General features: G+C 44.2%; 2 protein-coding genes across 2 annotated transcripts in view; one reads left to right on the top strand and one right to left on the bottom strand.

The window, feature by feature from the left end:
- The window catches only part of PKN2 (protein kinase N2), a 50,055-nt gene extending 48,782 nt beyond the window's left edge, over positions 1-1,273 (top strand). Inside the window, exon 22 of the mRNA XM_088526042.1 lies at positions 77-1,273. Within this exon, the coding sequence (XP_088382168.1) occupies positions 77-280 (204 nt within the window). The 3' untranslated portion in view covers positions 281-1,273. The remainder of the gene's footprint in view (positions 1-76) is intronic.
- A 4,417-nt stretch (positions 1,274-5,690) lies between these two features.
- On the bottom strand, positions 5,691-24,983 carry GTF2B (general transcription factor IIB). The gene is made up of 7 exons (XM_088526058.1): positions 24,936-24,983; positions 22,867-22,973; positions 12,805-12,938; positions 8,536-8,682; positions 8,270-8,399; positions 7,398-7,679; positions 5,691-6,177 (listed from the first exon to the last, which is right to left on the bottom strand). Exons 1-7 carry the CDS (start codon positions 24,950-24,952, stop codon positions 6,044-6,046), a joined length of 951 nt encoding a protein of 316 aa, XP_088382184.1. The 5' UTR covers positions 24,953-24,983; the 3' UTR covers positions 5,691-6,043.
- Positions 24,984-25,101: the final 118 nt, after the last annotated feature.

Below are 25,101 nucleotides of genomic sequence, written 5' to 3'. Positions count from 1 at the left end.
AGTAGGAGCTAATATTGTTTCTAAGGTCATTAGAGAGGAGAGACAGGAAACTTAAACCAGTTGATTTCTTTTACAGCTAATAGATTGGAATGCTTTACTGGCCAAGAAGGTGAAGCCTCCTTTTGTACCCACCATTAGAGGAAGAGAAGATGTTAGTAATTTTGATGATGAATTTACCTCTGAAGCACCTATCCTCACTCCACCTCGGGAACCCAGGATACTTTCAGAAGAAGAGCAGGAAATGTTCAGAGATTTTGATTACATTGCTGATTGGTGTTAACTTCTAGACACTGTGAAATCCTAGCTGACTGGCTCCCAGGAACTGCCCCTCAGAAGAAAACCAACCCTTCAGTTGCTCTCTGTGCCACCTGTAGCTTTCGTTTTTAAAATCACATGAAGATCATTTTAAATACTGTTTTAACACTCTTGTGAAGAGTGATCTCTTTGTATATTTTTTTTTTTTATCTGAGCACTGGAAAGCAGTTCTATGGAGTTCTTACGCTGAGTTGGTGAATCCAGGCCATAAAAAGCTCCTGCACGTGGGCACACATGGATCTGTACTCTTTCTCTTACTCTTCTACAGCAGATAACTTTTTAATACCTGCCTTAAGTGGGAAAAGCAGATTTTGAGCTAGGTAATCATTTAACTCAGCCACATTAAAATAGAAGTTTGGGATGCTGGTGGCACCCACACAGAACATGGTTCTAGCTGGAGAAGGCAAATGATGTATCTGGAGAAGGCAAATGATGTCTGATGCATATTATCTTGTGTGGTCTATAAAACTAAACCTTTCTATGTATACCTTCATCTTATGTTCTTAAAATAACGGTAAATAAGAACAGATGCCTTGTTTTGTAAATTTTCTTTGGTATTTATTAGGAAAAATGTTAAAAGGCCTTGCTTTTGAGATAACAGTGTAAGTGCTTCCATTAAAAAGAAAAAAAATCAAGAAAAATCCAGGACGTCTACCAAAGCCTCTTGCCAAACACTTTGCCTTCAAGCATTTTAAGCATGGCTTAGGAAAGCCTGGCGTTGAGATGAAGAATGTAACAAAGCTGTGTGCTCACTCTAACCACATGGAGCAAAGAACATGCATTCCCCAAGCCCACCCTCCTCTGTGCTCTTGGACTTCATGCATTTTCCACGCGGCACGGACAGATAAGTTAACCATTCTGTATTTAACCACCTTGGTCATCCTGTATCTGCTGTACAATATCATATCATTTTTAGAAAACATGAGGATTTTCAATGTATACATGCTGTGAACATGTATATTTGGAAGTTGTAATGTAATTCTTCTGTCCAGGCAAGTAATTTAACTATACCACTTCATTACCTTTGCACGGTGGTCATGCGAACAACACCGACCGGAGAGGAACGGTATCTGTACACGGTTTAGGCCACTGAATTCCAGAACTTAGATTGGCAGTTACTGAGGGTGTAAAAGCAATATGTGTAACAGAATGTATAAATATTTTTGATAAAACAGTGTATATTTTATAAACCTTTTAACACTAAGAGCTGTACCTCAAAAGTAAAAAAAAAAAATTTAGACCAGACACTGTGTACTTGTAAACCAAGACCTGTTTTTGGCACCTGGTATTCTGTGGGCAAGCACTAATTCTTAGAAAATAAATTTCCAATGTTTTCTGTAGCTCAAACAATGTTTGGAGCTGATTGTATATTTGATCTCACAGGTTCATCCTACTCAAGAGGTTCTGTTCATGGGCTAAGAGTGAAACCCATCACTGAAAAACAAATTCAAAACTTTTCATTGAAAAAAACAAACCCCTTAAAGGTGAATGGGTAACACAAGGGTGTTCACTAAAACGTGGGAGTTGGGACAGACCTGCAGCCTCTGAGGGAGAAAATGAGTTAATGGCATCACAAGTGCTGCCCTGTCCCTGAGGGGCCTTTCCCAGAGCCACCCCCGCGTCCGGCTGAGCCTGGGGAGGCAGCAGCACGAGGGGTCCAAGATACTAAGTAATGAGAAATCATGTTGCAGTTCCTAGCTGAAACTAACCATGAAACTACTTTTGAGGTACAGGCTTCTTACTCTTTTTGGCTCCCAGATCTATATATGAGCATCTACCAGGGTGCTTCTTGGCATTTATGAAAACACCCTGAAAAAATACCTTTTTGTAACTACATCTTGTACAGAACTTTTTTTTTTAATCTAAGTAAATCACTTAAAAATTAGAGGGCAGGGTTTGTTCACCCAGTTAAGCTGAAATAAAGCACTAATTTTATCTCTGTAGTTTTTAAAATATTTTTAGGCAGATTAAGATTTTACCCTAGATTGTAAATATATTTTGCTATACTTTATCTGTATGTGGCTGCTCAAGCACTTTGTAAGGAAATTAGGATATTTTAGAATGGTACACTATGCATTAAAACAAAATGTGCCTTTAACAATGTCATTCTAAGTGTTTTGCAGTCATTAATATCACAAATTAAAGTTTTAAATAGAGTAATTTGTAAATTGTGTCCTAAATATGATTTTGCTGTGTCTTAAAGTGATTTGTCATGTTTTCTCCACAGGTAACTGCAGAAAAGAACTTCCACGGGGACTTACAGAAAACTGGTCTGTTAGGGGTAGTTCAGTTTATTATTATTTTTTTTAAATCTGAGCCCGTAGTTACCTCTGCCCCTGCCTTCTCCTGGGCGCAGAGCAGCAGCCGCCGGCGCCGCTGGACGCAGCCGCTCCCAGGGGTCTCTCTTTCCCCGGTGCCACCTCTCACCCGTTGCGCAGGAAGGATCTGCAAAAACAAACCCAAACCCGCAGAGAAACCACACCTGGGTTGTTCTGGGAGCACACAACAAGGCTTTCTAATTTTTTTTTGTGAGTGCCTTTAGGAAAATAGACCTTTACCCGCAAGGCTTAAAACAAAGCAGGAGTTCCCAGGAGGCGGTTGCCTGGAGAGCCCAGCCTTAGCACTTAGCAAAAAAGTCCTTCAGGAAGGGGAGAGATGCGAAGGAAGCTCCGGGGCCGCGTGTGCAGCGCGGTGAAGCCGAGGCAGCAGCACCGGAACACGCAGCCCCCTCCTTGGCTGTCCGGGGCAAGTGCAGCTCCCGGCCCTTCGGCTGACAGGGGTTTTTGGAACACAGCAAAAATCCCTCTGCTCGAGGCCCAGAGAGGCTCCCTCGGGCTGCGCCGGCTCCAGCCGTGCTGGGCAGCAGTGCTGCAGCACACGGAGCCCCCAGGAAAGGGCCAGGAATGGTCTCCCTGCTCCAGCTCTGCCCGGGAGGGCGGCGCTTCCTGCCACTCATGGCCATCTCCACACGGGTATTTAGAGCAGTACTGGGCCCCGCATCACCTCCCTCTGCAATCCTGAGAACAGCTGCTGGGTTCAAAATGAAAAGGCCACATTACTTTGGCTGTATCTGTGTTACTGTTCCTGACATGCTCAGTGTAACCTGGTGAAGTGAAGCTGAGCCATCCTGGCCTGGCCCAGAATGGTGAAAGGGAGCGACACCACTGCACCTGAGGCCCATTGTGCAGCTGCCCGCTGGCCTCCTGCTGCACCTCAGCGGGGCCGTGCGGCAGCACCAGCACGGGTTATCCTCACCTCTCCCTGCAGCTCGGCCAGCAGCATCACCCGCAGGGGCCCGCGCGCTGCCCGCTCTGCCACGCCGCAGCACCACGCGCACACCGCCTCACCGCGACAGGAACGACTTGGGATTTACATAGGAAACCCAGGGCAGGCATCTAGCACAGACAGTAGCTTATTACAGGCATCCAAGCCAAGCTCAAGGCAAGACCAAATACATGTCTCCCTAATGACTTTTGAGGAGATTTAGGATCCCAAACAGCATTTGTGGAGGAAATTGTCTGCTTTTAGCAGGCACTATGACTAATTGCCAAATCAAAACCACCTTTAAGTGATTGGAGGCATCATATATGTTTTGCTAATAATGGTCCCTGCTGGGCCAAACTTCTCAGCTCCCACGGGTATCACATACACACCCTTCAACAGTTCTGTCTGCTTTCTGCAATCTTCAGCTGCAGACAAGTAAAAGCCTCCCCTGCCTTTAACACCCCCACGGGCAGCGCGGGCGCTTCCCGGGCTGCCTGCCCAGGTCCCTTGTGCCCGCTGCGCACGTGCAAGCGCTGCCGAGCGGCCTCGCAGCCACACACAAGCAGAAGGAGCTCTAGCTCAGGCCTCCATAAGAAACTGACAGGAGAGAACTTTCTTGGCTTCAAGAAAGCAACTTACAGAAAATGCTCCTGACACAACACTTGGAAGTTGCATCAATTTCTGCCCAAGAGGCTTCATGGTACCTGGTCTCCTAGGGCTTGGAGCACAGGGCCCGTCTCGGCGGCAGCTGGGAGGGACAGGAACCACTGCCAGAATTGCAGGAAGCAGCGACATGGAGCGGGCTCCGCGCAGCAGGACGGGGCGCCTGCCCCTTGCTGCTGCTCCCTGCACACCGCAAAGCTCCTTTAGGATTTCAGCGCAGCAGCTTCTGCTGCGTGTAGGGATTTCAAACTGCACTCACTCACCCCTCAGCTGCCGAGCGCTGCTCCGAAAGGCCTGAAAACATTTAAAGCAAGAGCATTATGATAACATGAGCGTTCTGCCATTCCTCACAGCACCCACCTCCCTGCTGTGGGGCACACCCCCCCCCCAGGGGACCTTCACCTCTGTGGGTGGCACCTGCGCAGCAGAAGCAGGGCCCTCCCTTTCCCTTTGGAGCATCCTGCCTCCTCCCAGCAAGAGCCGCTCCGCCCGGGGCAGGACATCCAGCCACTGAGCAGGACTGTGTTAAAGCACAAAGAGCTACGTGACGGTGGAACGTAATCCCTCTAAACTACCAGGAACGTAACCTTTAACTTCTGCGCCGGGAAGATTTGTGGGGACTGCACGCGGCAGAGCCGCGCACCCTCCGTCCGTCGCTCGGAGCCACGAGCGGTGCTCTGCGCCGCGGGCACGGCCAGGTTCAGCGGAGGCTCCAGGAGCAGCTGAGGGCTCCTGCGTCCGGCCACAGCAGCCGGCCCCTCAGCTCCTGCCTCAGTGACCACAGCGATTCCTGCCCGAGGGCTGCAGCAGGGACCGTGCCCGTTGATGCTCCACGCGCAGCGGTGCCCGGGCTGAGGGCAGCTCCGTTTACCCGTTTGGGGAGGGCTCAGCCACTGCCGGCTCCAGGGCACCGAGCTCCCGCACAGCCCGGCCGCTGGCCCCGGCTGCAGCGCACAGGAAGGCCCAGCAGTTCACAGCAGTATTGGGGATATTTTTATCTTCCTTGGGCAGTACCAAGCATCACAAAGCTGTCAGGAATTCAATTACAGTAAACATCCTTATGTTTAGCTGCTTTGTCATTGCATCAAATCCACAGAAGCAAAGGCACAAGAGACATCAATGAAAATCACAGAATCTGTGCCAAGGACGTGACTAATCCCTGCGTCACAAGTTCAGAGATCTTCAAGAGCAGTTGTGCAAATATTCAAGCCGCTTTTCATCAACTATTTGCATTCTGGGTTAAGTCTTCCATACTGTAAATTGCAGCTAACTACAAATATTAAAGGCACACAGGAGATTAAAGTTGCCAAGAGAGGGTACATTTAAGTATCCTTGTGACCAAGTCCCTGAGGGTGGACGGCGCTGTCCGTCCCCAGCCGCATTCCTGCTCCCGGCGCGAGGAGCAGCGTGTGCCTGTCGCGCTGCAGGGACGGGCACAAGAGGGTAAGTGTTTTTGGAAAACAGTTTATTCAGGAATTACATAATAATTTCAATTTTCCAAAATACATTTTACTAGATCCCTACAAAAGAAACCTAAATAAGTACAACAATATGAAATTAAGCTTGTTGCAACAGTCATTAAATATTTACTTGCACTAATATATACATACAAAATGCCACACAATGAGTTTGTTTACCCCTGGAATGTGTGCTGCGCTCCAGCAGTGATGCTTGGTCTTCATATCCTCCAGTTCCACAACACGAAGACTCAATATTAACACTTTGTACATCCTTTATTATAGGCAGAAATCAGAAGTTTTTTTTCTTTTTTAATAGAAATTAAAAGTAACTCTCTGAAATTTCACAACTGTGGTAGTTTGTCTACCGGGGTATCGAATTTGAAGTCTGCTGGGAAGAGATCTGGAGCTCGAGGATAGATCAGCCTATAAGACTGTCTGATCGTTACATCAGCCACACCAGCAATATCGCCGATTTCTAAGACAAAAAGCAGACAAACACAATTACTGTTTTTTTTTTCCCCTATTGCCACAGCAAACTTGACTCAAGAAGTGCTACACACTTAGCTACTTTCATAACTCACCCCAAAAGCCTGGGGAAAAACAAACTAACAAACTGTTTAACAACTGTGACTAATATTTTGCACAGAATTCACGGGGGCTGCTATTCCCACATACAGCAATTCAACATGTGCTGCCCATCTTGGAATAAAATCAGTGTCAAATCGACAGAGGGCCAAGTGTGAAAAAGTATTAAAAAAAAAAAAAGGCATCTCCTACACTGCGAAGTCTTCATATACCCAGGAGTATTCCACTATATCATTGTCAGCAGCCAGCTTTGTTTTTTTGCTGTAATTGTGTAAGAGGCAAAACGGGCAGAAAGCCTGGGCAAAAGGAACCCCTTCAGCTGTGCATGAAACACAGCTCCCCTAAGGTACCGCAGACAGAAATGCTCCAGCCGAGGGGCAGAGAGGCAGCGAGTGCTGAATCCGCACAGGAAACGCTCGCTCCATGCACGCAGGAACGCAGATCACTCGGGACCGAGCCCGGGCCGGGCCCTGCGCTCCTGGAAGGCCGGGCAGCGCCCGCGCTGCGCGTGCCCCGTTGGTCAGGGCGGGCTCCGAGGAGACGCCGCGGAGCAGCTCCGCACGAGGGGGCACACGAGCGCCACGCGGGCCCTCGGAGCGCTCGCAACCCCAGGAAACTGCCGCTGGGACAGAAGCCCAAAGCCGGAGCGGAAGCCACGCGGAGCGCCCAACACAGCACGCGCCTTCCCGCAGGGAGAAGGCTCTGCTCTGCCTGGAAGCCGCTCTCCACTAAGGCACAGCTAGATTTCATGGGGCTTGTTTTAAATAAACATGTATCTGACCCGAGCTGGACCACAGAAACATCAACCGCGCTTCCATTATCAGCTGCTAGCATTTTGACCCATTTGTCACACCACAGGCTCATCCAAAACACTCAGCCCTCTTTCCCCTTCTCTTGAGCCCCTGAAAGCTGCTCCAGGCTCTTCTGCTGCTCTGCAACAGCCTCAACTCTCTCACTGCTTCCTACCAGCTACCCTGGCAGGGGGAATGACACCAAAGGCACCTAGAGCCAAGGCCATGGTCCCACCAACCTTCGGTCTTTGCCACAGGCTTGAGAAGGGCAGGAATTTATACTAAGTCAGACAGAAGAAAATAAAAGGTGAAGTTTTACCTTTCTGTGTCCTTTTCTCAGCAGAGGCTTGTGATGCCATGTAAATGGCTGCAGCTGCTACAGAGATGGGGCTCCTGCCAGGAACCAGATCTAATTCCACAGCTTTACGGGCAATGTGTGTTGCTGCCATTTGTACTTGTTTAGGAAGACCCAGATTTGAGCAGAATCTTGACATGAAGTCTCCGGTTGTAATCAGATCAACACTGGTTTCCAGAGCTTTCAAAATAAGTTTAAAACACCGGCCTATTTCCTTCTTTGAAATCCTCGACACTGCACATATTTCTAAATAAAGAGGAAAAAACAAACTGTAGGCTTGACAGTGTTTGTTCTCCCAACATGAGCAAATTCAATTCACCATAACTTTTAACACCACAAAGCAGGTAAATGTCATGAAAGCCACCACCAAACCATAAGCTTTGCACACTTGTGAACTTTCAAAATCACTTCAGTCCGTGCAAAGGGCTCCATGAGCAGCTAATACACATGGCCTGCTTAGCCAGGAAAACACTGCGCTCCAGGCCAGCGTGGCCCCCATCAGGAGAGGTGCCCACTCTCATCAGAGCTGGTGGCTCAAACTTAACCACAACAGTCCTCATCATCTCCAGATCTGGCAATAACATTTAAATTCCACCTGTACTTAGAAAGGATCTCAAATAGCCACCTTCTTCATGTATTGTGACCAAAAAATCCATGCCTGAGAGCCACTTGATGAAGTTAACACGTTTTCTAGACTTATTTTCAAAGGTGGCCTATAACCAAGAACAACCAATTCAGAAAGAAGTTCAGGAATAAATGACAAGCCACATCCCATGCTAATAGTAACTAGATATTTACTTTATAGTAAAATTGACTCTGTATCACTCAAAGCTTACCTTTAAATGTTCTTGGAACACCCTCTTGCCTACAGGCTATGTAGAGACAAGCAGAAGCAATAGCATCATTACTCCGTCCCTTCAGGCTCTTTTGCTCATACACTTGCTTGAATAAATTATTTGTTCGATCCTTCAAAGCAAGAAAACTAAATTTAATTAACTCTAGGCCATTTAATTAGCAGCAATATCAAAAATTCATGTGCTCATTATATTATGCTAACTAAGTCAATGTCAGAACAATTTAAAGGAGGAAGACAAGAACTTACGACTATATTTCTAGGGAGGTTGATTCTGTCTGCCATGTTTGTGATTTCTTTAAAGGCGTTCATCATTGCACGATCAGAACTACTCATAGTTCTGCGATTCTGGTACTTGGAATTTCCAAATTCATCAAAACTTGCTGCACCTGTGCCCTGAAAAGAAAGATTTTATTGTCAGTAAAACACAAGCGACTTCCTCCTCATTACAAACACATTCCAGCTTTATAAGCCCTTATTCAAAGCTTTAGGCTAGAACAGTTAGGCAAATACAAATGGTTGAAGCAAATCACATAATTGAGCCTTGTTGTGAATATCATATTCTATACTCTGCAAAAGTCCCAAAAAAGTGTCCAAAATTGAGCATTGATTTCCAAGGAGCACAGAGATTATGCAAGGATTTTTCTTTCCTGAAGTAGCAGTAATTTAAAGAATAAAATACAAATAACACATAGGCACCGTGCTTCAGTTATCCTCATGCTGCTGCTGAGATCCAAGATTAAGTTTTATGAGACCTGTATGTCACAGAGGGCAGATGCAGCCCCATTCTGGCAGACTGACTGATTCAGAAAAACAAAGTTTTATGGCCAACTGGAGACGAGGGACAAGTTGCTATAATGATAATTTAAATATGGAAATGAAGGCATGGACAAAGAAAGCACCCAATTCCATGACCTATCCAAATCTAATTTGATGCTCTGCCTTCTCAGAGCAAGAATTCTTAGCTGCTGCAACATGCAAGAAGATACATGTTCTGCCTGGGAAAGGAAACCAAGTACCTCTTTAAAAGCAAAGGCTAAGGTCTCAGGAAAAATAGGATCCAGCCGTTCAACTGGCAGCTCTGACAGCAACTTCCAGTGCACACAGATTACCCCACATCAGTAGGTGGTTAGTCCTGGCTGACACCTTCGCACGCGTGGGGCAGGCAGGGGCACCCAGCTTGCGTTACCGAGCGACAGACTTGGTCGTTTAATCAAGCCGACGGGGACACTGTACCAACACACTCCAGAACTGTTCCGGTTCGCTCACGCCCCTAAGCACAAGGAAGATCTTGATCTGTGAGCAACTGCTAAGGCAGCTCCCGACACGGCGCGCGGGCTGCGAACGGTCTCCAGCCCCGCTCCGCAGGGCCTCGGAAGGCCACGCGAGACGCAGCCAACGCAGCCGGCGCGACTCAGGCCGCGCAGCCACCTCCGTGCAGCCACAGCTCGCCTGCATTCTTTCCCAAACCACATTCCTTGTGAATTGCCCTTTTATTTTAAAACAACCTCTAATTCTACAATCTTTCCTTAGCACACATCTATATTTAACCTACATTCTTTGGCTGTCCAACACTGATACGCTGGTTCCTTACTAGACTCACCCCCAGCTCACAGGGCGCCGCTCTTCCTCTTCCTCCTCGTTACAGCCAAGGAAAGACCCGCTTTGGGCAGGCTCCGCGGGTAGCTCTGCTGCCGAGGGCCACAGCTGCGGCACGGCCACTTTGTTGTGGCTGCGCAGCTCTAGCTCGCGGGCACAGAACCACCTCTCACATGATTCCCTTTAGGTAAGCCCTTGAAGTGGCCTTTATGAGAGATGCTAGATCCCAACATCACTCTGTTTTTATTTTTCTACTCTTTCATCAGCAAGGAAGTTTCAAGGAACCACCCAGAAATAATCCTGGCAGCAACGCCACAGAGGGCTGCACTAGAGGCTGTGCCGCTTCCTCAGCTCAGCGAGCACCTGCAGCCACCCACAGCTCCCCAGGTCGGTTTGGAAGCAAGCAACAAACAAGCACCACGCAAAGAGGACTCAGGCCACAAAACACATTACGAACAAATGCCTGCAACACAAGACTTAACTTTCAGAAATGATGCCAGAATGACATTCCTTGGCCCAAGAAACGAGCCAGTTACACACAGTTGTCGGTCCAGAAGGCTCCTCCAGGACCGCGCTACAGCCCTGTTCCCCGCACTGCATTTTCTCATATGCACTGCAGCCTCCTGGATCAATGGCAAGGTCAAGCACCTACAGCAACCGCACTTGTTCAGAACACTGCAGAAGCTGAGGGGTGACCACAAAAAAAGGCTGTCCCTTCAGACAGCAGAGTCCCGTGTCCCACTGTTTCTGCAGCCTCCTGACCCTTCTGCTCCTCCACCAGAAATGGCTGCTCTCCTACAGGGCCATCAGGACATCCCTCCTCTTCAACACAGAAGCTCTCTCTCCTCCACCCTGCAAACACCTGAATGAAATTTTGTATCCTTAAAACCTCTAGGGTTTTCTTTTTTCCTTTTTTCATTTTCCTCCTTGCCCATAGTTACAGTTACCTTATCCTCTTTATGCTTCCTTAGGTACATTCAAGCCAGAGGTACAGCTACAGACAAGTACCATTAGGCAGAAGACTGAACTGTAGCATTACCTATACAAGCACTCTGCAAGAGCCACCCCAGCACACAGCTCACAGCTATAAAAAGGCTGGAAAACACTCCTCCATCTCAACTGCTTAAACAAACCACTGCAATCCCACTAACGTCCTTGGGCTTTCAGTAACTGAGGGCCAGTACCCGTCAGCCCTTGCCAGTCCTGCTAGGATCCAACTGACTTCGGTAATGGTGCGTCTTATGGCTGTGGTTTCTATTAGCATCTCCATTTATCTCACGACTTGACTACCTCAGCAAGGAAGGTGCCAAAAGCACAAGTTCCACCTGTTTGGCTTTCAAACACAGCAAAAAGCCTCTCACGAAAGAGCTTCAAAGATTAACTAGAGTCAGAAAGCACTGTCTAGTAAGCAGTGGTGGCACTGGGAGTGCTCAGTGGGCTTCACACAGAGCACCCCGGAGCTCCCCACCGCTCGGGCACTCTGCTGCTTGTCCAAGCAGCTCATTACAGTCTGGACATGACCACGAACCCCTCTCTTACCACAGCTGATCCATACAGCGTGCCCAGGGCCAGGCTGCAGCGTGACAACCACCGGCTGCCTTTCAGACACACCTAGCAAGGGGCAGGAGCTCTGTCCCAAAGAACTACATCGCTTGCTTGTTCACCCAACCGGAATTCTCCTATAGCTGCAGCCACTACAGTAGAACAACAAACTTGCACCTGACAAAAATACAGCTTTTCATGATACAGCAAAATCAAAAATTCTTTTAGACTACACAGGAGATGGTTCTATGGATCAAGGCAGATCTGCAGGCTGTTTGCTCAGTCATTTTGCTTAATTTTCACATGAGGATTTTAGAAAGAACAACGACATTTTGGCAAACAAGTCGCAACTAACATCAGGCTTCCCAAGATGCTTCCAACACTGTCCCTAGACCAACCGCAACGCACGGTCCCTACATCTAGGCGGACACATTTCTGTGTCAATACACCAAAGACAAGCCTGGAAAATGCTCGCCACTTCTGCTTGGGCAGGCCATGCTCCTCATCCTCCTCTTCGCAGACAAATTAATCTTGCTTCCGATACAGGCTGCGGCTACCTCAGACAGATGGGTCCCATAAGTACTAAAACCAATTAGGAATTAATCCCTTTGCATGCGGAAAGCAGCCTTTCCTTCCCCCAGCAGGAAGGAGTCCTAAGCAGTATTTCCTGGTTTCCAAGAGAAAAGCAGTGACAAACCATCCTAAAAACAGGGCAGAAAAAATCCAGTTTTCACTGGAAAGCAAGTTCCAGATGGTTGGTTGATGAGTATGGTGCACACTCCTCTATATATCCACACAGCTTGTTCAGGTATGTCCATTTCTTCATCCTAACAACATTACTGGAACAAAATTTTTAAAGAATTCCTAGTGTTCATATACCCCAAAACACAAAGGAAGAGTAAGTCTTTGGAAGTTATTTATCAATAACTGAATCTTTCATTTAGAATGAGGCAATAACCAAATTTCTTCTTGTCCACAAGAACAGAATTAAAAATGCAATTAAAAATTTTGCTAACGAAGTTTGAAGTTTCTAAAATATTTAGATGCAGGACACAAACACACATCAAATATTAGAATGCTAAGTCAGTATGATTTTTTTTTTCTTCTCTTTTAAAAAAGTCTGCATCATCAGCTTTTCTGTTTAAGCAGTACATCAAAAGTGACAAGTAGTTCCAGAGCAAGATGAACCGTCTTCTTATGAAAGGTTCATCCCTTTCCTGGTACCACCAGAGACAATAACATTTAGTCAAGTTTTATTTAGAGATTTAAAAAAAAGAAAAAAGTAAATACATTTTTTGGATAGCTTAGCTACAGATACACAAATATGTGCTTGACAAAAGTTCTCAAACTTAGTAGAATTAGTATTTTGAGTGTTACCTTGCCAATCATCGTACTCAAGTCGCCATCGCTCAGCAGAGGATTCTGGGTGTCCCCGACTCGAGACGGGTCTTTGGTTGCTTTGTCATTGCTGAACGTTCTCCATTCCGACCCCACATCTATGACCCGGTCACCTGGGTTCACAGAAAGCAACAGTCTGCATTAATGTAACGTTTTGAAGTATTTCACAAACATTAAACTACACATCCAAATTCTCCATTAAAAACAGGCAGTGTTGGCATCTGCAAACAGAACAGTTACTTGCACAGCAATGAACAGAAGTTTTCACCAGATAAAACGCAGTGGAAAAACATATGCAACTGGAGCTGCTGGGAGAATACAAGTAATTGAAGAAATGTTTCCAGAATACAAAGAATTACTGTCCTTCTTCCTAGGCAGTATCATGGTATCTTCAATACACAAAGGGAATCAAAACTGGTTTCAGGCTGGAGGTCTCTGTTGCCTATGGACATTCTCAGAGCTCAGACAAATGGCTAAGTTATTTTAACTGCATGAGCCACCTCACATTTGCCATGGGTTGCGTGCGCTTGTGAACTATCATGCACAAGCTCATTAAGCTGTAGTAATTCACCCATGTGCATAAGCTCCAGGTCCTTAGGACTCCAGAAGGAATACGCCACCCTCTAAGCCACCGAGCTGCACGCTGCAGCCCCATTTCTGTTCCTGAAGGGAGTTCTGACTCAGACCTGCTCCACTTTCTTTATGACACTTGATACACATGCATTTACAACTCGTTCTTCGTAAAGCCAGTCTGCTCCACTATATTATTTAGAGTTTAAATACAAATTCAGAGAATAAGTGAGGGAGAAAAAAAAATAGAGAGAACTGACATTCTCTGGATGAACCAACCTCCCTTGCAGAATCCCCCTCTCTCTCATACTCACCTAAGCCTTTGCTGCAGCAACTTTCAGACTGAGAAATGTCTGGGGTTTCCTTGAACCTCTTTTACTTGATCAGGCTGCCAGCGTCCCAAGAGAGGAGTCCCTTGTGCCCGACCAGCCTGTCCACATCCCATTTAGAGAACCCCATCAGACAGCTCCCATACTGGAGGGTGACTCAGCTAACCTGCTCAGGGACCCATACTGAGTGTCACCAAGTCAAATCCCTTATTTCCATTATTCAAATCTCCAGAGACTTAAACTGAAGCTTTTACTATACAAAACGCAAGTGTGTGACAGGATAAGGTTCAGAGATTGCTGTTGATAGTGCACTGACTGCAAAAACAAGCTTAAAACAATACACAACCAAATGAGGATAGCTAAGAACCACCAGCGTGAGTTAGTCCCTCGGCACACGCAGAGCAAAGTTTTACCCAAGAGGCACCCCATGGGAGAGAAGATAGGTCAGCCCTTTGACCCATCCCAGCAGTTACACTGGAGTCTTCTCCCCTCCTTAGTTCACCTTTTATACTTTTTCTTCGCACCCAGGTGGAACGTGAGTGACCAGTCACACATACTTCTGTTATTCACTGGGGTAACGTTCTCTTCAGACAGAGGCAGCAGAAATCCAGAGCGTGTGCTCGGCGCGGGGCGGTGGCACCTCGCTGGGATGGAGGGGCGTGCTGGCGCTGCAAGGAGCCCACAACGAGCTGCCTTCAGCGGAGGGCAGCGATTTCACCACAGCTGCTGGCCCAGCACGGGGCATCTTCTCGTGTTTCCCACCGGCTCGGCACAGCAGCCCCAGGAAAGGGCAGGGGGGCCACGGGGCCTCCACCCCATGCCACCCCCGCTCCTCCTCCGTGCAGGGCAGGCAACACGATGGAGCAGAGCCTGGGCACACCAGCCATTCTGCAAGCAGCAGCTGTGCCTCACCCTAAGGAAGTTTCTGTAATGCTGTAACTTCTGGTAGGCCCTTGGTTCGCTCTCATTTCCCCCTTCTCGAGCAGTTTTCCCTCATCTACCATAGATGCAGGCAAAAACCCTACAATAATAATTACAATGATCCATACTTGTCCATCACGCATGTCTACAGACATGCTTCACCTTAGGATTTTACTGGTTTGACAAACGCAAGAGAAAAAGTTAGCAAACAATAAAATATATAAACCTCACACACATATACCCCCCAAAACAGAGACCTACTGTTTCTGTTACAGAGGGGTCTCCCCCTTGCAAGCCTAACTGAGCAGACAGCACACTCCTCCAGCTCTGGCCTCTCTGCGAATACTTGATTAAGTAATACTCCTTCTATGGCCTAGCAGTAACTTTAAGACAACCCCCCAATACTGTTTACTGCATCTAAAAAAAGCAAAATGTACTTAAAATTCTGGCATGGTATAAATAGAACACTGAGTACAGGGCAATGATGTAATTTTTTTTCCAAACAAGTGGGAATGACCTAAATGACTCACTCAGGGATCTGCCTCTTGTGAGCTATGAACCGTTCCTGCTCTAATAAAAAAGTGTTATAACACTGCCTACTTTGGCAAACATATTACAAACAACTCAGATTCAGACTGCTACTTCAACAGAGTGAGAAAAGATTAGTAGAACAAATCATTGATTATAAAACATTTGTGTAATTAAGATGCAATATGCAAATACTTTTACTTGCCAAGAAATCTGCTGCTGCAGATACAGTTTTGGTGCATACTCCCAGTGTTTTACTTAAATATACTATGGTCCTAAGAAGCACATTCCATCTTTCAAGAGGCTGCTATAAGGGGAATGTGACACAAGCCAGAAAGTTTTATGGAAGTGGGTCAATAATGGTTTCTATTGAAGGAAAACATGTTCAGCTACAAGAAGCTACTAATCCCACTCCATGGACAAATATGTTGTTATTTTTTTAAAAAAAACATACAAAAGAATTTTAAAATTGTGATGTTAGTTTAGCGGCAAGCAATTAAGATCCACCATGGAATAAGTGATTGTGAAAACATAAACCTTAGAATAGCAAAGCCAGCCTTATAAGTAGTAGTGAAAAACATTACCACGTGCCAGCTTTGAAGACTGGTGGCTAAGCCAGCATTTTGAATCATTTTCCAGCGCGAGGCCGTCGTTTCAAGCCCTCAACGTGACATCCTGGGTCACGCCATACTCACTGAGCTTCCTAAAGCACCTAGAAAACAGGGACTGACTCTGAAGCCTCAGAGCTACAAAAGCTCCCGGGGGCACTTCTCTGAAAACTACTCCTTTCTCACAGGAGGTGGCTTTCAGCACTCCTATTGAGTTGTTTAAAGTACGTGCGATCGCATATTCCTCTTACTAACTCCGAATTCCCCTCTGACAGTTTTTCAAGCAGAAGTAAAAGTCACTAAATGTTGCTGTGCCTTTACGCCCTCTTATTGAACTTTCATCAAGCAGGTAAGTTCTTTCCTCCTCTGAAGCACAGAAAAAAGCGCTCAGTTTACAGTGCCCTCATCTTTCAAGAAACCCATTGCCAGACTGATGTCATCGAGCGTGTTCCTGAACACATAGGCTTTTCTCCACTGTCGCACTTCATTTTGTATACAGTTCTCCCAGTATATAGTTATTTTTAAAACAGTCTAACTGACTTTAACAATGGAAGTCTAAGGGAGATACAGTGAACTTCGCTAGACTTCTGTTAACCACCAACAAAAAAGCTCATTTAGTAAAATGCAGAACTGTTATTCAGAGCAGGAAACCTCAGACCAAGCTTTGCTTTTCTTCACAACTGCCAAACGGAGAAGGTCAAGAACTACAGAAAAGCAACATTAAACTCAGATATGTATCAAAAATTAAAATACCATTTGGAACAATTTTTAAAAATCAGCTTAAAATGTCTACATATATCAGAAATCCCATATTTCTATTTTCACTAGCAAAATGGGATAATATCTGAAGGGAAAATATTTTCATGGGAAGGTAACTCTGAAATTGCAAGTACATTTTTAAAGAAATAACATTAGCTATTTTAGTGTTGCCCTCCACTTACAATGACTCACAAATATTTTGTTCTCTATTTTTTATATCATCTCTAATATTAAGGTAACATAGGCATAGATTGAAACGTTTAATAGAAAGTAGGATCAAATTCAAGCTTCAAGAACATTTACTTGCCACATTCAATTTTGAAACAGTCCCAGTCTTCCTTAAAATGGGAAGTGTTTTTAAATGTCTCAGGTCATTTTCAGAGGAGTTATAATGTTAGCTGTACTTTGCATCCAGCTCCACATCTTATTGACTAACATTTTAGTCTTAAAATATATACAGAATCAAAGCTTATTAGCACTTCAAAGTACCAAATACCTATTGTTTGCAGAGAATGTTTTGTTTCATTCTTACAGTTAAGGAATCTGCTGCCATCTAGTGAGCATAGACATATTTTAATTAAAAGTTTTACAATGGAAAAAAAAATTAAGATTAGATAATAACAAATTGACTGAAATTAGAGTAATGAGGTGCTGAGACAAATCACAGTAATGAAAGGCCTAAGTAGCAGAACACAAGCCAAGGGGAATGGGAAGAAACACAACAGGGAAGCCCCACGCTGCCCGTTTCCCATGTCCCAGCACACAGGAACGACTCTTTCCCCTGGGCATAGCTCCAAACACTCCAGAAGCTGCCACCAGGCCAGCAAGTTTTTCTTGAATGCTGGGAAACACCACAGCAGCAGCAGCCATCACCTCCTTCCACATCCATGGGAACTGTTCTCCCTCTCCTTGCCTGAAGGTGCAACTCCGCTCACATCTGGAGGACCCCAGGTGCAATCCAAGCTGGAAAACACAGAAGGAGCCATGCGAGCTCCATCCCGTGACCTGTCCGTGTCTACACCAGCTTTCCCAGGGCTCTCGGCTTCAATAACACACGGTCTGGAGACTCAAATGCCTTCTTGGACCAGCTGAGTCTAACAAATGTTACTGCTTCACGCTCTGCACAAGTCAGGCTGTTAAACGGAACAACAATAATGCAACACTACCTACTACAAGCCAGTACAGCGTTATGGTCACAGTCACGTAACACTGTTCAAATACTGTGCTAGAAAATCACCTGAAACACACACATTCTATTGTGCACTGCCTCATATAGTTGTGTTCAGTATTTTATTTTACCCAGGTTTTCAACAAGGTAAATAAACTGCTCCTACTGCATCTTTTGAATTTCTAGCTAAGCTAAAGTGTTTTTAAAGGTTGGCAGAAAATAAACCAGGGTGCAGGGGAGAGAAATACAAATTCGTGGTCACAGATTTCTACAGAACTTCCTTTTTTTAAAAAAAAAAATACTTCTCACAAAAAGTGGTTTTGTTTTCTTGAAAACATTGCAAATACAGCATCATCACCAACAGCAATACCAGTCTACTCCTAAGTTCCAACTGAAATGGCAAGCAGAACTAGGTCAGGCTTCGAGATGCTCAGAAAGCCAGAAACAGACTCTCAGCCACCCTTGGTTGCCAACCTAGCAGCCACCAAGGGGAAAATGCCCCCCAGAGGAGGGCAGCAGATACCATGCCCAAAGCAATGCTTACTACAAGGCCCGGTAAAAGAGGGCACGTGCTGCAGATTCCGCCCCAACGCGCTGCCAGGGCCTCGCTAAAGGATGACAGATACAGACAGCCAAACACGGGTTTCAGCACTTGCACCTCACATAAAAACAAATACTCTACAGCCCTTGTCAATAAGAATGACTATTTGAAACCAGGATAATCCATCAAAGAAAAGTAACCTGGTCGCTGCATTACCACTGCAATGGGGAACAGATCAGAACTCCAGCTGGAACAACTCTTCTGCACATCAGAAGGCTCAAAATTAAATACAGCTAGAAATAGCTATTTCTGGATATCTTAGATAACCTAAGTTTTACAAAGCCAGAATTGTCAATTTTCTAATCTTATTGCTTTATTCAAACTAGAACAGTAAGTTTTAACATTAAGGATAATCCAAGTCACTAACCAACAACAGAACTGGCTGGTAACAGAGAAACTTGCTGATCTCAAATAAGCTTCCTGAGTCATAAAAGCTTGACAAAGATATCAAATACTTCATCTCCAAAGTAAAAGGTGCTTGAAATATGCATGTTTTATACTTTGTTTTCACATTAAGTTTTCATAACATTAAGAACTGTGGTAAAGCGTCAAAGTACTAACTGCTATTTAAGAATCTAATATACATTCATACTAAAGCTTATCTGACCTTTCTTTTTTTTTTTTTTTGTTAATTCAGATTTCAAATTTTAGTTACTGATGTTAAGAACACTTACAGAAACAGGTAACTATGAACATACACACTGGTATGAAAACATTTTTCACCATTTGGAGGAAGTTTTGCGAGGCCAATAGCTACAACCGCCCTCTACCGGACAGAATTTAAGCATGCTTGCACAGCTCTTCACTAACATACTGCCACCAACGACTAAATACACTTTATTTGGTTTATTTCAGAAAACAAGCATCTCTATATGCACACACAAGCAATCTTATCCCTGATGACATCGACAGCTTGAGGGATGAAGTGATTAGAGTTGAAATTATGAACTACTCCAGTTGTCTATTTCCCAGAAAAAGAATTTATGGAAAAATTAATAAATCTTATCTACACTATACAGACCATACCTGAATTTAAGTCCCTTAGACCTCAACTTTCAGAAACATAAGTCAACAATACTTTTACAGAATCTTATGACAGCCTTACCTCTGACCACAAGACAGGCTCGTTGTTGAGTATCTTTTCCAAAACTCTTCAACTGAACGCTCAGGTATAGACAAGACATGGAGCAAACATCTGAATCCTGAATAGTGTCTGACTAAGACACTACTTGTTATTTAAAGGTTTTCCAAGATGATCCTATACAAGAGCTCCTCCTGGTTCTTCTGTGTACTGAGGCAGACAAAGCTAATCAATTAGCTCTTAACACTTAATGAATGATGAGAATGACATGTTCGCTGCTGCATCTCCTGCACATTAAGACAACATGTCGTGGAACTACACTGAAGTCTTAAAGGAAGTCTTAAATCAGAAAAGTGTTCCCTTCCTACCTAGTTAAGATACTTTAGATAAAGAGTTTACATCAAATATGTTTCCATTCTGTATGCTGAAAAAAAAAATCTGCAGGACGTGAGATCAGGCATATGGTTTGTTGACTTAAGCTGCTATGAGCCTCAACAGCACAACTTGTTTACTATGCAAGATGCATCCATCAACTCAGGCTCAGGGTTTAACTTCAGCACTTCCAGTATTTACCTTGCATCCCTAATTTCATTCCAAGGGTAGAGAATACACAATTTCTCATTGTGATTAATAAGGGAAGGAACATTTAAATGAGGAAGGGAGCAGTCCAAGACTAAACAAACATTCTTGGATTGGGGGGAGGGTGGTGGAATCTTTAAATGGATATTAAACTCTGAATATCATTAAGCAGCTGTCAACTTTATCTGAAAGACTAATTGTTTCTTAGTTCCTTAACAGTATTTCCCAACAAAGATAGAAAAAGCAGACCCATTCTCTCCAAATCACCACATGCTTCTGCTGACAACAGTAACAACCAGCACAGATTAGCGGTCACACTTCTGGTCCAGTTCCCCTCTTGTACACAGCTGCACATGCCGCTAGGCTTTTTCTCACAATCCTCAACTGAAATTCAGCTTAGCTCTGTTTTGTTATACTAAGAAAAGTCATTGCTTTCTATTCTACTTTTCTTCTGCCTTCTTAAGTCCTTCTGGTAGATCAGCAGAATTTTATCCTCTTTCACTGTCTTTTCTGAAAAGCAGGAAGCAAAATAACTGCCAAGAGAGATTTACTAGCCTTGTGGGTTTTGAATGAGACTTCTCCCTGTGTCAAGTCTATATAGAGAATGAGATACGGTCAACATTTTAGGTGTACACAGAACTGCCTCTCTCCAAGCTAAGAGCTTTCTGCACAAACTCTTAAGTCAGCATATTAACAGGTATATAATCATATAACCTAGAATGACTTTTCCTGAGAACAGTAAATATAACAAAACACAAGACTGTTGCAAACTTTTCAACAGCTTTATGACAGCAAGTATATTTGGGATACATTTGCACAGCATTTCAGAGGCATGTCAATTTAGATTAATACATAAATTTTGTGGACAATGCGGTCCTGGTCTTTGAATGCTTTTCATTCAAAAGGAAGCAAGTAGCAGGATGGAGAGTTAGCAAGCAGGAAACAGTGACCAGGAAACGACAGAAGATAATCAAATTGAGATGTTACTGTTAGTGCTATTTAAATATCCTTTTGAGGTCTCATTTGAAAAAAAATTCCAACATACAAATCTACCTAAATAATTGGATTTGACTGCCACAAAAGAGAAGATCAGCTCCTCCTGCCCCGCTCCAGCTCCCTTCCTATTGCTTCACCCTTCCCCCTTTTAGCTACATAACTGACCAATGCAATTTCAGCCCTAGTACTAACACACCAATTTCCCCTCACACCCCAAAAAGAAAAAAAAAGCTAATTCTCAAGTTTTGGAAGCAATGTGCCACTATTTTATCCTACGACAAGCTCCGATTTTCACTTAACAAACAAAAATCCACTTTCTCTACAAATACTTGGAAACTTCAGTGTTTGGCCACATAGGAACTTTAACAGGAAAATCACATAGTTTAGTCAAGGACTGTTAACTCCAATTTCAGACAAATCATACTAAAAAAAGGCAAGTGATCTCACTATGTCCTGTATAGGTCCTTGTAAGCTCCATATACATCCAGTATTTACCATTCTCCCCAGAGAACTGAAACAATGATGACAGTTCAGAGTGAACCTAACATTTGTTTGGCCAAAGATTACACAGGAAATATCACTGTGGACATTTGCATTTTCAACAAGCCAATTGGCCATGATTCATGTATCTTTAGCCATGAGAATTCACGCAACTTAAACTGGCCCTTCTCTACCAAAGCAATTAATGCTCCCTGGTCCAGACAGTCATTTTACATACAGTCTCCTAAATGGATTCAACATCTTAAAATAACAAGTACTAGCATTTTAATATTTTGATATTTATGTTAATAAACTATATGGGAGCTTCTGCACAGATCTACCCACCCCCCCACCCCTGCCCCAAAAAATGCATATTTTGGTCACCTGGACTAAAGAATGGGTACTAAATTTTCTGAAGCTCAGGAAAATCTTTACCTTCAGGTTAGCAGATGAATGAAAACCTTTAATTCAATGCAAGACAAGAGCCAAAAGCAAGTCATTACACTGTAGGAGAGAGGAGTGGAAAAAAAATCTGAATATTTAATATCATTGAATAAACCACCTGAACAGCCACTGTCAATACACAGAAATCTATCTTGGTCACCAGGGGTCTAAAAATACACAGTGGAAATAAATGAAGAATGGTTCTACCAGAGCACGAAGCTTCCCATGTTTGACGACCAAAAAAAGAGAATTACACGTAAATGTGAAAATACAGTATGTTACACAATAAAGTGGTTTTCCCTCTCTCACTCAAACAGAAAAACAACAATTAAAAGGCTTTTTGGTTTTAAATTTTCCAGTTTATTTATAAATATAATTCAGTCTGTAGAAGTTTCACATGACAAACTGAATAAAACAGATCAGCAACATTCCAAAGGGAAAACTGGATACTTACTTTTGATAACACTAAAAGCCTTAGGAGACGTAATTAACAAAACAAGTGTTGGCAAGGACATAAAGAGTCATCCTTGAGGGCAGAAGATAGCCTCTAACCAAGAGATTTTTTTTTTTTTGTATTTGACTACGAGTATTTAAGAGTACTTAACATTTCTTATACCTTCATGTCTGAAGCATTCATGATTAAAGACAGAACACTAACTAGGACATCACAATATTCTAATTCAAAATGCCAAGGTATCTACAACCTGCAGTGTACAAATTTAAATTGAGACTGATCACTTTGTTTAATAATATTAAGTCATTACCACAAGATGGACAACTCTAAATAGCAAGTTTATAACCAAGAGAAATACATATGCAATAAAAGGAAATATTTAGGCATCAAGTAAAAGGAAGTATTTAAGCATCAAGAACAACTTTTTAACACTCAAGCTGTCATAAGAAAGTTTTGTGATAAAACACACACATGCACAATTTAGGTTCTATGGTAACTCACAAAAACATGAACAGCTACTCACCTACTACCAGCCCACACTCAGAACAGATCATATCCCCAGCTCTGTAGTCCTCCACTAAAATGGAGTCTGGATGGTTTGGGCAGGTCACTCTCGGAAGCACATCCAAACTACAAAAAAAAAAAAAAAATAGAAGTGTTAATCTGTTACCTTTCATTAAGCATGCTATATATACAAAACTGTTTTCGAGTTCTGCAAAACCTAGGTAATAGGCATTTAGCGATATATTCCTTTAACAATATTCATTATTCACTGTACAAATGAACCAGTTTAAAAATAAAACCTTAACAGGACAATAAACAATACTGAGAGCACTAGTGCTGGAATAAAATAGTAATAGAGGATCTACACTGATTTTACCTATAGAACATAACATTAACCTAAAAACTTGAAAATTACATTTTATTCAAATGCTGTAGCAATACATATAATGAATGTGACTTAAAAATCAGAATTTAATATGAGTTTTTCTGAACTCTATTGTATAAAAAGACAAAACATTTTAAAATTGAAACATTAAATTTTAAGCAACAGATGTGACCGTGATTTAATTCATACTGTACTACTAGGTAAGACTCTCCCAAAAGTTAGTGGTGATTGCTAAGTCAGTGTTCCCACTCATTCTTATCAGACCAAAATAATATGATGGGTCCTCAATTCAGTAAGTAGTGCACAAAACATATTTAGGAAACAGCTGATACCACTATTGCTTTTTTATTTTTGAATAATTGTTTAAAAACTTCACTTTAAGCTTACTAGGCTTTATAAATTAAATACAGTTTATTAATTGTAAGATCTTAATAAAAAACAGTATTAGTAATGCAAGATAAATAGGTGAATGAAGGGACCATACGACAGGCAACTTGCTTCCACATCTCTGCATTGACATCTACAGAAGATGATAAACACTGTTTAAACATTAACACTGCTTAATATGCATGTAGAAAGACAAGGAAGCAAACAAAGAATAGAATTAAATTCTTCATTCAAACTAGAAATGAATGTGCAGTAACTCTGTAATTACAAACTATCTTAACTTCAAAATCCAAACAATCTCCATGTTTAGAATTGGAGTTTTTAGGTACTGTAGAAAGCCATTTCCCTTGAGATAAGGAGCAGGAGATACAGAAGTTGATCATGACAGAGTTTCTCCTAAGTACTAACCAACCTAAAACTGATAGTGCCTAAAAATAACTACTAATCCTTATAATTGTAGAAAACATCCTATTAAGAAGTTAAATGCATCCCACTTCTCCCTTTCCCACCAGTCCAGTACCTCAACCAAGTCGATATAGCAGATCTTGACTTTCATTATTTTAGATATTTCTGATGTGTCAACAGCAAAAGAATTAAACCTTTTAATCCACCAGCTATTTAGAAAGAAAAAAAAAAAAGAAAAAAAAAAAAAAAAAAAAACCTTTCAAAGAGTCGAAATTAAAAAACAGCTTTGGTACTAACATTAAAGGCTTTAGAAGGAACACGCTCATACACGAAGTTCAGGCGTCGATTCCGTTTGAAATATTGCATAAAGGCTCTCAGCTCCCTGCCCCTCCGCGCTATTCCCGGCCGGCAGTTCCACACGACGAGACAAAACTGTTGACAAAGCAACCCCGATGCGCAGCCCTCTGACACGCGGCGTTACGCAAAGGGCTCGTCAAATAATAAGGGGAAAAAGAGCGGAGAACCCCCCGCAAACCTGCCGGGATCTGTGTGCCCGGCTTGGCCGTGACCGCCGCGAGCAGCCCGTGCCCCCGAGCAGCGGCGCCCATCGAGGCGGATCCGCGCACACGGCTGCGGGCAGCGGCGGGAGCGCCAAGGCACGGCCGGGCCTGCAGTAGAGCGCGGCTCCGCCTGAAACACCGGCGACTTCAACACTAACGACGCGGCGGCGGCGGCAGCAGCAACGCCGCGGAACGCCGAGGCGCCCCGAGCGGTGGCTCCGCAGCCCGGCCCGGCCGGGGCCCTGCCAGAACCCGGCAGCAGGGCGCGGGCCGCGCGCGGCGGCCGGCCGGGGGCACGCGGCCATTTTCTGCGGAGGGCGGCGGGCGCGGAGATGGCGGCGCGGCCCTTACCGGCTGGTGGACGCCATGTTGCCTCCGCCGCGCAGCGCCGGGAGGAGCCGCGCGGCCCCCGCGCGCCGCCTTTTAGCCCGGCGCGGGGCGGGGCGGGGCCGCGCTCGCTACGGGCCGCGCCAGGGGCCACGCGCGCGCGAAGCTGCTGGCGAGAGGCCCGCGCTCC

Source organism: Tinamus guttatus, unplaced genomic scaffold (assembly GCF_059628265.1).
Source record: "Tinamus guttatus ecotype Peru unplaced genomic scaffold, ASM5962826v1 Tinamus_guttatus_pri_ptg000242l, whole genome shotgun sequence".
Classification (NCBI taxonomy): Eukaryota; Metazoa; Chordata; class Aves; order Tinamiformes; family Tinamidae; genus Tinamus; species Tinamus guttatus.
The sequence above is the reverse complement of the archived record's forward strand: the minus strand, read 5'-3'. Positions and strand labels throughout refer to the sequence as shown.